The 17379-nt window shown below is 44.3% G+C and overlaps 1 protein-coding gene across 8 annotated transcripts in view; it reads left to right on the top strand.

Annotated features, from left to right (window-relative positions):
- Nucleotides 1-17379, top strand: part of LOC146203505 (uncharacterized) — a 114933-nt gene that overhangs the window by 73364 nt on the left and 24190 nt on the right. For 7 of the 8 annotated variants that reach the window (XM_084588812.1, XM_084588809.1, XM_084588811.1 and 4 more), the window contains 2 exons: nucleotides 8109-8173; nucleotides 14421-14492. In XM_084588812.1, coding sequence (XP_084444938.1) covers nucleotides 8109-8173; nucleotides 14421-14492 — 137 coding nt within the window. The remainder of the gene's footprint in view (nucleotides 1-8108; nucleotides 8174-14420; nucleotides 14493-17379) is intronic. The other variant, XM_084588808.1, reaches the window with a different exon arrangement.

The raw sequence follows: 17379 nt of genomic DNA, 5'->3' as shown, positions 1-17379 counted from the left end.
ATATATATATATATATATATATATATATATATATATATATATGGATGATGTGGTGTTCCAGATGGTCCGTTGATCCGGGGACACGTTGCAGGAAACGGACGGGACAACTTTTCGAGCGCTACGGGCACTTTATTGAAACGGGTCAAAAACAAATTTTGGCTTTGCGAACAGTTCGCGACTTCCTGCCACCAGTCGTAAGTCGGCAGTCAGTCTGTCTACCCGTCTCTCTCCGTCTGTCCCTTTTCTCCCCCAAACACCCGTCTTAAGTATGCATTTTCAACATCGTGGTGACCAACCTCGTGGCCAATCGGAGGAAAAGAGCTTCTTCGAGCCAATCAGAATGACAAAGCTACATTTTAAATAGCCAATGCAACATCGGCACTCTCTCAAAATCAGGGGCGAGACAAAACACATTAGCAAAGACACATGAACACTCTTTCACTTTCACCAGCAATGCATACACATGAGAGGGCACACAGGGCTTCGCCCTTTCCCCCTGTGGAGACGACGCACAGATACTCTCAAAATCAGGGGCGGGACCAAACAAATTATCAAAGACACGTGAACGCCACTTTCACTTTCACCAGCAATGCATACACATGAGAGGGCACACAGGGCTTCGCCCTTTCCCCCTGTGGAGACGACACACTGATTCTCAAAATCAGGGGCGAGGCAAAACAAATTAGCAAAGACACGTGAACGCCACTTTCACTTTCACCAGCCATGCATACACGTGCAAGGCCACATAGGGCAGCAAGAAATACGAGGGTAGTGTCCGGACCCCGCTGGCCGTAAGAAGAGCGGGAAAAAGAAGAGAATTTATTGCTACCGCGCTCATCAACACGAGCGCCGTGTGCTGCGGCGATGTTTCCGTCAACTTTAGAACCGACAGCACCGGATGTGCCCCACTGTTCCCCCGCGTCTTGGCCGGCTGGGCGAGAGCACCGCGGGGATATTTATGTTCACGCGAGCGTTGACAGCTCGACGGCGCGGTGCGCGCCTTTCCGCTCGAATACTACGAAGGCCTCGCATTAGAAATGGCACCCCCAGCTCGCACAGCCAGAAACACGAGACCGCTTGTGTGTAAATGGCGCGCTCGCTTCTCGAGCGACCGTCCGTTTTCGTGTTTTGTTTTCACCGCTTACGGTTGCGTCGGTGCCGTCCCATCGGTAATGCGCTGAGCAGGGGAGTCATAAACCTTTGCCCGTTATTGGTCTGAGCTGACAGGTTAAACGACGACGCAGTTCGCTCTCCGCAGTCTCCGCGTCGCCGGCACGCCTGACTTGTACGGATCTGTTTTTGAAACTTAAACAACGTGTGCTACCCGTAAAACGACCCTGGGTTTCCCACGCGGCTGCAACAGCAACCAGCACACTCTTCCGGTCGCACAGGCCAAAGGTCACTGCAGCGTGCACATTTGCAGGCCCCTTAAGTGGTATGAGCAGCAGATGCGGCGCAGGTTGTTTTCCTCGACAGTCGTAATTCTCGCGTCTGGCGCAGAGATGCCTATTCTGTCTCACGGTCCGACCAAAACCTCCCAAGGTCTCAGCCCCGAACTCCCGGTCAAATAACCTTTCCTCGCGTATTTCAAGTTCAACGGGCGCCCAGACGCGGACTCATAAAAAACCCCTGACAACAAGGTTAACAACCAGAAAGAAAAGACAAACAGAAGAAGCGAGGCGGCTGTTTTGGAGTGCTCCCCTCCTCCACAACGGCCCAGCAACTTAACACTTCCCTTCATAATAATATGAATTGAGTGGCACTTCATTAATGCTTTTTTGCATCCCTCATAGCCTGACTCGCTTTGGGACATTAAACCCCATGAACCAAACCAAAGCGTTGATGCATTTTTCAAAAATTGAAAGGATCAGGGGTGTAACAGCTGTGCCAGTTGCACCATTTTGATACAGCTGCATGTTTCTGAGCCAAAATACCCCGACTAGCTGCAAAAGTTTGCAGTCTCACGGATCACAGACCGTGGGGTGAAGCATCCCCATAATGCAAAGGGGGCCGTTTGTAACGAGGCACCCTTGCTACTGCGTCGCAATGCTAAAAGGGCCGCGGTGGTACTTGTGATTTTGGAGCAATCTCGACACCTCAGACGGTGGCACAAAACAATGCGCTTGACGAATCGCGCGAAAAATCGTCATCGTTGCATAGCTTTCATCTCAAATGTATACACATCCATATTCCAAGCGTTCATTAAAAAAGTTGCTGCGATGCAAACGGTTTTTGGCAGATTTTAGGGTTATTCACTAACCTGAACGATTTTCCTGAAGGTCGAATTAATGAGATTTTACTTTATTTAAAAAGAAAAGCTGTACGGCCACCTATGATGTTTTTTGTTCCGCTCAAAACGTATGCTGTGTTGTCAATATTCGGTTTATACCACCACTCCCGATCCCGTGAGTCCTCAAATTTTCATTATTACAGCGCAAAGACGGCACAGAACAAGCGGAGGACACAACAGCGCTGACTGTCAACTAAATTTTATTCGAAACCAGTAGGGCTTTTATACCGCCTGGCGATCAGAAATGGAAAAAAACAGGAAAACATGCAAGAATAGCAACAGGAATGTGCAAGAGTACAAGAACGGAGGTTAGCCGACACGTATCAGATTTCACATTCTAGATATTTGACCTCTTTCTGGGATAATGCCACTGATGGTGTGCTTATGCAATCGTCCTGCAATCTTATAATCATAGAAGCTTCTATAATCTCTCTTGTTAATACGTCTCGGTGTTTCCCTATGACACTGCATTGCCTGTACATAGGTTCACATTGATCATCACTATCATCTTCTGCGCAGCAGTCCCTGCAATGTTTGGCTACGTGGCCTGAGGTAGCAACACGTGCGACATTATCACTGTGCTCTTTTAGCCTTTTGTTGAGACAGCGGCCAGTCTGCCCGATGTACTTTTTCCCACAGGACATGGGCAGAGAATACACCACACCTTCTTGACACGGGACAAAATGATCCCAATGTTTAACTTTGCACCTGCGCGGCTCAATAGTCGTGCAATTAACTTTTTTGCACATCCTGGAAAGTTTTATCGGCGCTGAAAATACTACATCAACCCCCGCCCGACTTTCAATTTTTCGGAGGTTGTGTGACACCTGATGGAGGTAAGGCAAAACAACAACCTTCCTTCTTTCCCTTTGCCTAACCAGTTCGCTAGTGTGGCGAGGTCTCAGGTTTTTCAGCTGCTTTTCTGCCACCGAAACTAGCACATCGGACAGATAACCAGCCATTGTAAGGCGATCAACTTGTTTCGCAAAGCTTTGTCCCATACTATGCTCGCAACACTTCTTTAAAGCATTATTAAAAACAGAATAATGTCGAAAGCAATGGACAGCGTCCTTGCAGTGTTTGACAAGCGCGATGATGTAAAAATGACGAAAATTAAGAGTCAAGCAAAAAAGCTAACTAACAAGTTGAATTTAAACAAGTTGTCGAGTATGATTGAGAACTGTCACAAAAGTAACCTTGAAATTTTCTTCTCTGCAAAGACCCATAAACCCAACTGGCCGTTTCGTGGAATAGTTTCAGAAGTAGGGACATGGCAGAAGCAGGTCGCAAGATACTTGCAACAGACACTCAACATTTTAACTATTGATGACCTTTTTAGAATAAAAAATTCTGACGAAGTAATCACCCTCATAAAAGGATGGGATCACGATAAAAAACTGCAGGGATTTTCACTCAACGTAAAAGACTTGTATTACACAATTCCCCAGGCGGAGATACTGTCAGCTGAGAATAACCACATTGAAAAGCATGGTGTCATAGCTTTCCAAACCGAGTGCGGAATTGCTGCAGATGCCTTCCTAGAATTGTTATCATTTTATCTTAGTTTGACTTTTGTAGAATGGAATGGGGATATGTACATTGAGAAAGACGGGATATGTATTGGTTCGTGCCTAGCCCCGATTTTGAGCGATATGTTTTTGGCCTTGCGTAATAAAACACTGCAAGATCGTTTGGAAGGGTTTGGTGTGTGCCGCATTTTTAGGTTTGTTGACGATTACTTTGTGTTTGTACAGTACGACAACTTCAGCTTTGAGCGGCAGTTCCTAAAGATTCATTTAGTGTTCACAGAGTGTCTTGAACCACTGGTTATAACACATGAAACCCCACTTATGACTCTATCAGGTTCTTAGATCTCGCCCTTCATTTCACTCCGTCCCATGTGTGTTGGTCATACGAGCCTCGAGCTAAAAAACCCATCCTGTATATGCATCAGCTCATTCAAAACTCGTAAAAAGGGCCATTATTCATTCTGTTTTTAATAATGCTTTAAAGAAGTGTTGCGAGCATAGTATGGGACAAAGCTTTGCGAAACAAGTTGATCGCCTTACAATGGCTGGTTATCTGTCCAATGTGCTAGTTTCGGTGGCAGAAAAGCAGCTGAAAAACCTGAGACCTCGCCACACTAGCGAACTGGTTAGGCAAAGGGAAAGAAGGAAGGTTGTTGTTTTGCCTTACCTCCATCAGGTGTCACACAACCTCCGAAAAATTGAAAGTCGGGCGGGGGTTGATGTAGTATTTTCAGCGCCGATAAAACTTTCCAGGATGTGCAAAAAAGTTAATTGCACGACTATTGAGCCGCGCAGGTGAAAAGTTAAACATGGGGATCATTTTGTCCCGTGTCAAGAAGGTGTGGTGTATTCTCTGCCCATGTCCTGTGGGAAAAAGTACATCGGACAGACTGGCCGCTGTCTCAACAAAAGGCTAAAAGAGCACAGTGATAATGTCGCACGTGTTGCTACCTCAGGCCACGTAGCCAAACATTGCAGGGACTGCTGCGCAGAAGATGATAGTGATGATCAATGTGAACCTATGTACAGGCAATGCAGTGTCATAGGGAAACACCGAGACGTATTAACAAGAGAGATTATAGAAGCTTCTATGATTATAAGATTGCAGGACGATTGCATAAGCACACCATCAGTGGCATTATCCCAGAAAGAGGTCAAATATCTAGAATGTGAAATCTGATACGTGTCGGCTAACCTCCGTTCTTGTACTCTTGCACATTCCTGTTGCTATTCTTGCATGTTTTCCTGTTTTTTTCCATTTCTGATCGCCAGGCGGTATAAAAGCCCTACTGGTTTCGAATAAAATTTAGTTGACAGTCAGCGCTGTTGTGTCCTTCGCTTGTTCTGTGCCGTCTTTGCGCTGTAATAATGAATGTATGTAACCAACTCGCCCAAAATGTTGTATTATGGAGTCCTAAAATATCTATCTCTCAAATCTCTCAAATATTCCTCTCTCAAAGTCACCATCGATTTGCTGGCCTTCACTTTTAGGGCAATAGGTCATAGTCAACTCTCGCTGGACTTGTTTCCTCTCTTACCATTCTACTATACATCTATTACCGGTGATTGGTGGATATGGGGTGCAATTTCAGTGCTACAGGGGCCACCATGATTCTGTTGCACCTTCTGGAGGCTTCTTTAGGCAGTGCATTTACATTTTTTATAGTTTTTATTTTTTCTATGTGTCAATTTTTGAAATGCCCATGAAGCTGAGATTCTGGTGTTGCATGCTCACAGCATTGCATCAACCACGGGTATTGCACATGCTTGAGAAATTATTCTTTACACTATCCTGATGTTTCGGTAGCAGATATGTTTTTTTTTTTTTTTTTATGTATCAAGCGCTCTGAAGATGCTCTTTCATAATATGAATTTGATTCCATTCCATAGTTGAAACTGTGCAAGCTCAGCCCGGAACTTTGGTAGTTGTCTGCCCATAGGTTTCGTTTTCCACTTTGTTGGTTCCTGGATCTGGTTTGTGCATTGCACCAATGTTATCAATAATGTATCTGTTATTTGTAGTGTCTCGACATCATATGGGCAAGATTTGCTTCCAAAATCCCCAAGTAGAACTGAGTTCCGGCCCAGTAGAAGCTTGGGATGGGCACCCCATCGTAGCCCATAGCAATTAGAAAAAGCACAATAATTTCTTTATTTCAAAAAGAGCTTGAGCATAAATGTTTATTTTCGTAGTGAAACTAGTACGTTCTGCAGCTTTTACAGGAATTGTATTGCTTTCTAACTTTCATTTGAGCAGATTATCATTAATGTTATGGCAGACCTAATTTTATTTTTCTGCTGTTTTTTTCGACTTCTTCAAAATGGTGCTTATTGAAAACTTGTAATGATGAAGAATATGTTTATCACTCTATATACTATATTTATTCAGGACACACTGAAAACTTTCTTTTTTCACATGTCAGATTTTTTTTTAGCTCCAAAGGATTTCGAGTTCCAACTATTGTAGCTGGTTTCTATACAAGTTTGCAACATTCTTGATAGTGTAAAATTTAAAAAAAAAATTTTTTAGAGATATATTATCATGTCAGTAGAATATTTTCATTTTCAACTTACCTTGTTTGGAGATCTTTTTTTCAATATTCATATAAAGTATTTATGTGGTAATAGGTGTGTTTTCAGAATGTAATTTTATTGCCATCATTTTCATGCATTGATCTTTCTTTTTTTTTTTTTATTACACTGCACACATTTTGCAAGGCAAATCTTTTTAAGACTGTAAAAAACAGCCACGTTACTCATGGTAACGAAGAAGTTAAAAGTTAACATTTACGTCAGTAGTAACAGTTTACTTGGCTGTAGTCATCGAAAGTACTCGTGTATGGTATTCAGATTAGTAGTAGAGGTAGAATTTCAGTTCAAAAGCACTCGTACAGATGCCAGAGCCGAGCAGTGATCTTGGGTCCTATGTGTCTTAATCCTGACTGGCTCGCCATATTATGACGTTATAGTCCACGTGTCCTGGAACGTGTAATTCAAAATGAGTTTTCGTATACCATAGTTTTAACCTGGTTAAACCTCGAATAGTTTTAGTGCGAGAGCACTACTTCACATGGTCAAAACCAAACCGTGAATGTTGTGGCTTGTGTATGCCAAGCTCAGACAAAAATAAAAAAAATAAAAAAAGTTATCAGAGAGGAGTGGATTCAAACCCAGGAATTTGTCATGGGAAACAAGTGCAGAATGTCATAGCTATAACCGTAGCCAGTCACCCCACACGCACACAGCAGCTTGTTCTCGTGCTGTGCATTGCATGTAGTCGTCTCCATCAATTTTCGTCTATGCTTTAAAGCTTTTGCATATCTTACTTGGTTTAACTAAGTTAAAATCCTGCCATTTTTTGCACTGTGACTGCACTGTCACCTGCCATTGCGTGCAAAATTGTCTTGATGAGGGCCTCTGATAACTAACGTCGGGTCTGCTCACATGAAGGTGGCATGGCTCATCCAGCTAAAATATGTCTTATATTTTGGTAAAACTATGAGCAGTTATTCTGAGAAATTTTGTACATAGGACACGAAAGCCTTTGCTGTTGCACAGGAGGACCTGTGTACATACCAAGCCTGTTTCGCTGTCAGCAATTTCTTATGAAGAGCCATTGGGCGGATGTGGGAGATTGTTGGTCGGTTGTCTCGACAAAAAACATAAAATTGTTGGAACTTCATGGATGCTAAAATATTTTGCCAGTATGCAAAAGTTGCCTTGTTAGATTTCACTGTTTGTCCCGTTCATTACAGTGACACCTTATTGGGTGTTAATAGGGTCTTGAAAATACAGCAGTAGTGCAAGCACACTCCTTCAAGCTCTTGTTTGTGCTTCATTTGGGGTTACTTCAGTGAACGTGCTGTATGTTCTTAGGTCGTCATGAATGTTTTTTTTTTCCTTCATCTCTTGTCCTGTTCCTTCGCGCAGTTTTACCTTTGATCTTTCTGAGAATTACTTCAAAGGATTTTTTTTTTTCTATATGAGCTGCTGCAGGAAAAATATGCTCTATCCTAGCTCTTGTTGTTGCTCTCACTTTAGCTCTAAATTGGCCTCAGATATTAGACTGAATAATTACAAGTAAAAAGTTTCTTCTCTATCCCAAGTGCTGCCTTTAGTATCACTATATTAGTGCCATTCTGATTGAAAGTTTTGTTCCAGATGTATGGCTTACCTTTCATATGTGGAGTTTTGTGCACTTAGAGGGCATTGATTACCTTTTCTGTAGCTGAAGAGAGCTGCCTGCTGAATGTAAAAAATAAAAAAAAAAATTGCATTGTGGCTTGCAGGGCTGGGGTCTTTACAGCGAATACCTTGGATATGAGCTGGGTGTCTACAAGACTCTCCATGACAAGTGAGTGGTATACATTTTTGTAGAGGTGTGCGAATATTCAAAACTTTAGCTAGTTTTTGAATAGAATTTTTTGTTTGATTCAGTTGGCACTGCCCTTTCACTGTTTGAACTATTCCAACCTCTTGAATGTTTAGGAATTTCTGCTTCATCTAAACGGTGACGAAACATTGTAATCTTTATGAACGGCAGTATTTAGCACTTGTCACATGAGTTACCTTGCTCCTTCATAGAGTCGACCGCCAACATGCAGTTAAAGCCTGCGCGCAGTGATATGTTGACAGCCATTGAGAGCCACCATGGTGTTACCGCTGCGCATTTGCAAGTTGGAAAACAAAATGTAGCCTCACACATCTCTTCAGTGCATCATGCCAAGGTGCACTCTACAGGTACCTATGAATCAAGCGGCAGTGATCTCTTCTTACATCACCATATGATAAGAAATATGGTACATGTGGAAGCGGCCGGCTTGTGTAGCAAGGAGCGAGGATGCGGCACACGTGCACTGCTGCAGTAGCTTCACAGCGATCGCTCTCAGTTTATGGTAACTTGGAAACTGTGTTTCTTGGGCCACAATGGATAGCAAAAAGGTGCACAACAAAAACTTGGGCTCAAGCCTTCACAACTGCAGTGCGTTCAGCAACAGTGATTATAGTGGGGCATCTAGCGGCATAATTTCGTTTTCGTGCCTTTGGCTCACAACAGCGTTTGGGTCCATCGCGGGGCTTAAAGTTCGATGAAAGTGATATGCGAAAGCTGTGTATCATTGTGAATGCTGCATTTAGGGCAGCATTCCACAACCGGTGCTTTGTTTTCGAGTGTCGTGAGGGAAGGCGGAAGGGATGGTTCCACTCATTCTGCAGCTCGGGTTGCTACTCCTGTGTCCATTTCCTGAGCCATCTTATTGCATTTCCCTGCACCTCGCCCTTCCAGTTTGCGCATTTTATATCAACGTTTTATTCAGAAACAAAAGTGGTACTGGGTGATGGCGCAAAAGGCAGATATGCTCTGTGTGACAGGGCCCTTACGCCCACACTTCGCAGCCTATAAACCAAATTTTTTAGCCGTTTTCGGGCGCTGCCATTTTCTGCTACTGGCACTCCACTGCATGGCCACTGCCTTCAGGACAGCGGAGCTGCGGTATTTCTGTGGCTGCTCTTGCACGGTAGTCATGATTCGCTAATCTTACGCTAGAGAATATTGCCGAAGATTTTTTCACCGCATGGATATATTGGGGGGCGAGTCTATTTGTCTTGTCGTAGAGTGAAAATCGATGTCTTATTTATGGGATTTAGTTTGACATTCACGTTAATTGTCTGGGTGCTCAGCATGCAGTCGCGTTAATGTTGCCGTTTCGATGCCCTACAGCCGAGAAAACGTTTTTGAACTTCAAGCATTACGCTTGTGTACGGCTCAGTTATGATTCCATTTTTATTGTGCTATTCATCCTCCGCGCCAGTCGTAGCGCACCTCGCCAATTAGGCTGTATTGTCTCCTGTATGGTGCTGTGCCAGTCACATCAACAATTTATTGCTGTATGCTCATCTCACTTGCCGAGCTAACAGCAGGCAAGTTTTGTTGCGCTTCATTTATAAATATCGCTGCGTTAGGATTGTTCCTTCTTATGCCTGGAAAATCTGCAGCGCCTTTCAAACCATTTAGCCTGCATGTCACGCATGATACGCCCTTTTAAAAAATAATCCTGCTCGTATATTGTCATACATGCCAAAGAAAGAAACAGCAGCAAAGGAATGCTAGCTGAAGCATAGCAGCTCAGTTTAGCATCCCAAAGTGGCATCGGCTTGAGATGCGCCATGGTGGACTGCTCATGAGATTTTGACCACCTGGGGTTCGTTGTAATGTGCGCTGACATCACACACCACACAGGCGCCTCCCGCTTCGCCTTCATCGAAGCGCAACCATCGCTACCGTGAACGAATCCACGGCTTCGGGCTCAGTACTTAAGAGCCATAACCACTGAGCCAGTGCTGTGAGGCACAATGCCATTTTGCCATTTGTATTATGTCTTGAATAAATATTAATGTAGTAGCCAGCTCTTGCGACATCTGCAGCCGGAAGACTAGTACGTTTTATTTCGAAGGTACTCGTGTGTGTGAAAACACTGCATAGCCATTTGGGCCAGTGTCATAGCATATAATGGAATAGTGTTTATTTTTTACATCTCTGGCAGATACTAACAGTGAAAAGATACTGCGCTCTAAGGTTTTCCACTCTGGCTTTGCTCTAAAATACGGAAACTATAATTCGGATTGCTGGCGATCGTGCTTACATTCCTGTAAAGGAACACTAAAAGAAAGCCAAAGACGAAACACTGGTGACTGACAACACGTGCTTTCCATATGCAACCTTCAACACGAAGGTCACCGATCCGGTTACCTTTCACACCACAGGGCGAGATCAAGAAATCACATCCCCATGCACAAAATAAAAAAAAAAACAAAATACGTGCATTTATCATATGTGAAGACCAGCCGCAGAAAAAAGATGTTAGTGCAATTCTGGGTATAAACGGTGATTTCCACTTCATAACCTGCATGGTAGACTGCCCTCGGATATTGCGTCAACAAGGGAACAATGCATTTTAAATTGTTGTTGTACTCCCCCGAACAAGGAAAAAAAAATAAAGCATGAGTAGCAATGCATAGCACACACACCTACATGCATAGGTGGTAGAGCGCATTGATGACAGAATTGACGGACGCTTGCTCGCAAACAAGTATTCTATGGAGACGCCCATACGACACACAGCCCCCGGGCCATGCGCATCCGACAGATGATGCGTGGTGTCGAAGTAGTGTCTGCTAGCAGCCTGTGTACAAGGGTAAAAAAATCTGGTTGATAGAGCCACATAACATGGCACATGACTGGATGATTATGGTCGCTCAAGTGCTTGATTGCATTTGTTTAGTAATTGCTGGCCAGTTGTCATTTGCTTTGTCCATGTTCTCTCTCTCTCTTTCTTATTTCTTTTTTGAAAAGTGCACTGAACTCACTGATAGCAACATATTTCACGCTAGCAGTTGAAAGCGAAAGTCCATGAAGAAAGTAATGCCATGTGCAACACTGGATATTTTACAAGCCACAGAATCAGGCTGGTTGACTCAGTATGGGCTGCAATTAGGCAAGTTGAGTGTTTGCTCCTCCTGTGATATTGTACTCTATGGAGGTTGGAATCGCCTGCGGAGTTGGAGGTGTTCCGGGGCTGCTGTGGTTAGGATGGCAGCTTTCATTTCCAGCTGCGATGATGGCATGCACATGAGGACTATTCAAACATGCTAGCGTGCTGTGCTACGTATTATCACAGAAGCAGTGGAACTGGTTAAGCAGATTACTCAACTGAGCAAAAGCACCAGCAAGATAAGGCAGTCCCCAGTCAAGCGGGGCATTCACTTATTGGTCTTTATTCCTCTCTTAAGCCTTAAAATAAAACAATCTCAAAACCGAGAAAGCCTCTCATACGTTCTGCAGCATGCAATCCTACGACCGCTGTATCCAACATGGCGCTGTTTACTCGTTTCAGCTTTCTTCTGGTAGATGGCAGCACATCTTCATAAGGTCTATAGCCCCACAGCATTTAGTGAGCTTCTCAATCATATAAACATTAGATCAAACTGTGATAGTAGGCTTTTTTTCACTGACTGCAATTGTTATGATTTGTAAAAGTGGTATTACTCTCCAAAATAGTTTATCGCTACTACTACTACTATACGATTCCACTCCCCTTATTTAATGCCTGGTAGACCTTACAAGCATATTAAATCATATTGATGATGTTTAAAAATGAACCTTGTTTGTGGTACCTCTGTTTCTTTTCATAGCTAGGCTTTATGGAAAAGTATTTGTCTTTAGCCTGAACTACCTTTACTGATACAGTCAAACCCTCTTATAACAATATTGAAGTGCCATGGAAATATTATTGCTATAACCAATAATATTGTTATATCTGAGCAAGGCTGAAAAAAAAAAAAAAAAAAAACATAAACTGCACATTTAATGAGGATGAGGTACTTACACTTTTTATTTTGTAGCGGGAAGAAACCTGTAATCCGTAAGTGTTGTCTGTTTCACGGCAGTCTGGCCGACACCTTTCTACAGGGCATCCAACTGCTGAACATATTGCAGTGGAAGGTTCTCAGCAAAAACAGTCCCAGAGGCAGTTGATCATTCTCAAAGCTTCCTGGTGAGACGCAACCTGCACAGGTTCTGGTTTGTCGTTGCTGTCGCTACTGTCACCGTCCTCTGTGCTCTGCCCGTGCTCCGAAAATGAACTACACTGCCATCAGGAGCGAGGTCTTCAAATCTGGCGCCGGTCGGCGTTCTTAGACAAAAATGTCGAGGTTCAGCGCGAGCCTGCTCAAAACACGTCGGCGATAGTGCCTTGAAGCAAGCAATCATGCTTGCATCCGTAGGCTGCAAGCCCGCAGTAGTGTTAGGTGGGAGGAAAAAGCTTCCACATGCGAGAGCTTCTAAGCTGTTTGGTGCACAGTGCAATTGCCGAGCACCAATGCCACCTTCCTGCCTTCGCGCTGCATCCGCTAATCAAACTCGACCAGCCAGTTACTGATAAGTTTGCGCATCGTCCATGTTTTCTCGTTATGACGGTAGTGAACCAGGATCCTTGCGGCACCATAAAAACAGTGGGGATTCTTGGATTTTTCTATGACGAAGGCGGGGTGCTTGTCGCTGCCGTCCATGTTGGCAGTCAAGAAAATGGTCACGCTCAATTTGCTTTGCTTGCTGCCCTTACAGGTATCGCCTTTGACAATGTGTGTCTTTGACGGTAGCATCTGGAAAAACAGTTCAGTCTCGTCCCCATTGCACAAGCCCCGCTCCGCGTATGCTTCTCAGACGCAGGGCAGTGTTTCCTCCAGCCACTCCTGCCTAGCATCGGCATCGAGCGATCCTGCCTCGCCACGACTGCCATGCAGACGATTCCATGTCTCTTCTTGAACCGTTGAATCCAACTACCACAAGGCTAGAAATCGGTGTTGCGCAGGAGGTATGCAAAGTGCTTCGCCTTTTGCACTAAACTCGGGCCGCTAATCGGTGAGATTCGCTGCACAGGCGTTCAAGAATCACTAGTAGAGTGCCTATTCTACGTCTTTGTAGGCCCCTTATCGAACCCTTTTCCGGCCATTGTTCATTGCATGGGCAGTATTGGCATCGATTTTATACTCAATTCTGAGTGCATTGCGGATCATTGTCGATACTGTCCGCTGCGTCAGGTCGTACTTGCACACCAAGTTGCATACTTTTACGCCGTCCTTGTGCTGACGTAGAATGTTCCGCTTAACTTCTAGCAGTATTGCCCTTCGCTTCCTCGTCTGCGCCAGTTTGTGTCGCGTTTCCTGAAGGAGGATCTTCCATTGCTGTTCATGAAAAATCCAGTGCCAGCAAGATCGCAGCGACAGTGATGGCACACTAGGAGAACCACGCTAGAAAGACACGTGCACGAACGCTGCTGCACGCCTGCCAAAAGCGTGCGACTGCGAAGTGACAAAGCAAATAGGGGAGAATAGTGCAGTGCACCATGGTCAGCACACTCTCAAAATGTACTGCTCCACCGTGCAGAGGCAGAGAGAGCGCGAGTTCTGCAGGCCATCGGCGGTTTCGAGGGGGAGTGCTCAAAGCTCTCCCTCAGAACAGCCGTGCCAAGCAGCGCCTTACGCCTTCCCTTTTTCTCCGCGTGAGGAAGTGCTCCGTCCTTCCCCGCATCTCCGCGGCATGTGTGCTTCCCCGGCGCACCTGACCAACGCATTGGCTCGACGCGCTCTGTCCCGATCTTAAAAACTTCTTTTATTGTCGCTGCATCAGCGTTGTCGGCGTCTCCACATACGTGCGCGCTTTTGTAGTCACCGCATTTTTGTTGACTTTCAGTGACCACATTTGATTGTTATAACTGATAATATAATATGACACCATTGTAATAAGCTGTTTATTTTATAAACCATACAACACATGGCAAACCTGACTGTGCAGCGGCTGCCCATTGTTATATCCGATATATTGTTAAAATCGGTATTGTTATAAGTGGGCTTGACTGTATTCAGATAATCGAAATTCTTCAAAAATATTTCATTTGAACCCAGTTTTTATTTATTATTCACTTTCACATTGCATGCAAAAAATTGGTATTCACACACCTTTGCATTTTAGACCTTATTACCTGCCCTTTCATTGCCACAACAGATACAAATTGCTAACAGCCTCATTGCTTGCTTTTTCAAAGGTTTGGACATTTGTCTCAGGAAATGCTTCGGGCATGTCGTCTTGTGGTTGATACAGGAATGCATGCTCTAGGGTAAGTATATTCTAACATTTCTATTCTGGGTTGTATAGTCATTTTTTTTTAGTTTGAAACTTGTGAAGTCCGTGAAGTTCTTTAAGTGGCAGCATCGTTTTTTTAACATGATATTAGTAGCATACTTACTTTGGAGCGTAATCTTTTCATTCTTAATAGTATACTAAACAAATATCCGAGAATATTAAGGAAGCACCACAATTGCATTCTTAAGACGTGATTACACTAGTACAGACACATAGTTCGAGTTAGTATTGAGCGGATGGCTGTATTTGTGACGTTTTCTGAACGGCCGCCGGGTCAGAGGCAGCGTGCTCCCAACTGTGAGCCAGTGGACGTGACGTCACATCTACCCTGAACAACATCATGGCCCCGCGATCCTGCTGCCGCTGCACCTAATCCCGCACCTGAAGTTGGTTGACCGGCTACATGCAGTGTCGGTTTCCTCGTGTCGCGCCGTGCACAATGCTACGAAGTGTGGAATGCTGCATATGAGGCAGGTCGATGAGGACGCGTATGGAGGGCGCATATTGCGGACAATTTTTTGCGCTCTGGGAGGGAACGATGAATTGTGCGCAGGAACACGAGCAGAAAAAAAAATAAAAAAACGTCCGTCTGTGCGTTTTGTGAGTGCCACGGGAGAAAGGAAAAATGAACAGGTGCGACCGCTCGCGATAGGGGTGGGAGGGAGGCATGAGGGAGGTAGATAAATGTGACGTGATATTTGGTTTTGTCATAGCTTTCACAGAAGCCCGCTAGGTGTAGCGATTTGATAAATATTCATTAAATTCTTACTTTCCGCTCATTTCTGTTCATAAAGTGGATTGTTTTGGTCACTCCCAATACGATAGCTGCGATCTGCACTGGAAATCTCAGCGGCAGTTTTTTTATTCAGTATATCTTTAATGTACAAATTTTTTTAGGGTGTTTTAGATGATGGGATAATAGTCAGTTGAAGTTAAGACCGAGAGGCTAAAAATGTATACGAAAAAAGAAAGCCTGTCAACTTAAAGTGCACTTATGGCTTTTTTTCCGAGCATTTTTGAACTAATCATGGGAGGTTGAGGCCAATTACTGCACCAGGGTGGCCAGCTCCTGTTCTGGTGAGGGAGTGCTTTGCCGGAGGTGTTCACCGGCATCAGGTCGCACCCCAAGCCTGTTTATGCAATTCCATCTACACGCGGATATGTTTGTTTGTTTTTTAATCCGGTGGAGAATTGCGCGGCACCGGGATTCGAACCCTGGTACTCTTGCATGCGAGGCGGATGGTCTATCACTACGCCGCCGCTGCTACGCCCGGTGCTCGGAATATAACCAGCCCTTATACCAAAAAAGCGTTTGACTCAATAGAAACTTCGGCGGTGATGCAGGCATTGCGAAATCAGGGGGTAGACGAGCCATTTGTGAAAGTGCTGGAAGATATATATAGTGGTTGCAGAGCAACCATACTTCTGCATAAAGAAAGGAATTGGGCAAGGAGACACAATCTCCCCAGTTTTATTCACAGCTTGCTTAGAGGAAGTATTCAGAGACTTGGAATGGAGCAGTTAGGGATAAGGGTAGATGGAAAATACCTCGGTAATCTGCGATTTGCTGATGACATTGCCTTGCTAAGGAACTCAGGAGATGAACTGCAAAGAATGATTGGTGACCTAGACAGGAAAAGTAAGGTAATGTTCAACAGCCTCGGGAAGGAACAGCAGTTTACGTTAGGTAGCGAAGCACTGGAAGTAGTAGGCGAATATGTCTACTTAGGACAGGTATTAACCGCAGATCTGGACCATGAAAAGGAAATAACAAGAAGAATAAGATTGGGATGGAGCGCATTTGGCAAGCACTCGCAGATTATGACTAGCAGCTTACCGGTATCGCTCAAGAGGAAAGTATACAACAGTTGCATCTTACCTGTACTCACCTATAGGGCTGAAACGTGGAGGCTAACCAAGAGGGTTCTACTTCAGTTGAGGACAACTCAGAGGGCTATGGAACGAAGAATGGTAAGGGTAACATTAAGAGATAGGAAGCGTGCAGAGTGGGTCAGAGAAATAACTAAAGTTACTGACATTCTAGTGAAAATCAAGAAGAAATGGGCATGGGCAGGACATGTAGTGTGAAGAGAGGATAACCAATGGTCGCTTAGGGTAACAAACTGGATTCCAAGGGAAGGAAAGCGCAGAAGGGGCCGGCAGAAAGTTAGGTGGGCAGATGAGGTTAAGAAGTTCGCAGGGGTCAAGTAGATGCAGCTAGCACAGAACTGGGTTAATTGGAGAAATATGGGAGAGACTTTCGCCCTGCAGTGGGTATAATCAGGCTGATGATGATGGTGGGTTTTTGGTGCAGTAGGAAGAGGCCAAGAAAAATTTTGAGTGACACAGGTGCTCGCTTTTTTTGTCTAAATGTTTATTGGAAATGGTGGATAATTAAACAAAAACAACACAGCACAAACAAAACTAACCAGCTAAAAAGCTAAAAAGAGGACTGCCAAGAGGTATCGTAGGGCTCCATATGAGTTGTTCTTTGGCGTAGCATTCTATCTCATCGACTTCGCAAAATGGAGTTCATTCATTCCGATTTGCATAACTGCCTCTATCGGTTAGGTAAAAATTACCTGCCAAGCATGCCATTAAGTCCGCAAAGCAATTTATTTCAAAATATTTCAGTTTGATGCAAACAGGTGGGACCAAGTTTTAGTGTAGTAAGCATTTTCTACCCACACATGGTGCATACTAAACAAGATGGTCTTGAAACCCCAGTTTGGCTATCGTCCTAATCAGCTGTCATAATCAAAGCACCAGTGATTCTTGGCAGATGTCCACATTCTAGCATGCTGCATTCTATCTGAACCCAGCCATGATGCACATTCAGCAAAATTGTTCTTGAGTCCCTG

This window comes from Amblyomma maculatum, chromosome 1 (assembly GCF_055883805.1).
Source record: "Amblyomma maculatum isolate TAMU_Amacu chromosome 1, ASM5588380v1, whole genome shotgun sequence".
NCBI lineage: Eukaryota > Metazoa > Arthropoda > Arachnida > Ixodida > Ixodidae > Amblyomma > Amblyomma maculatum.
This window is presented reverse-complemented; position numbering and strand designations above follow the sequence as displayed.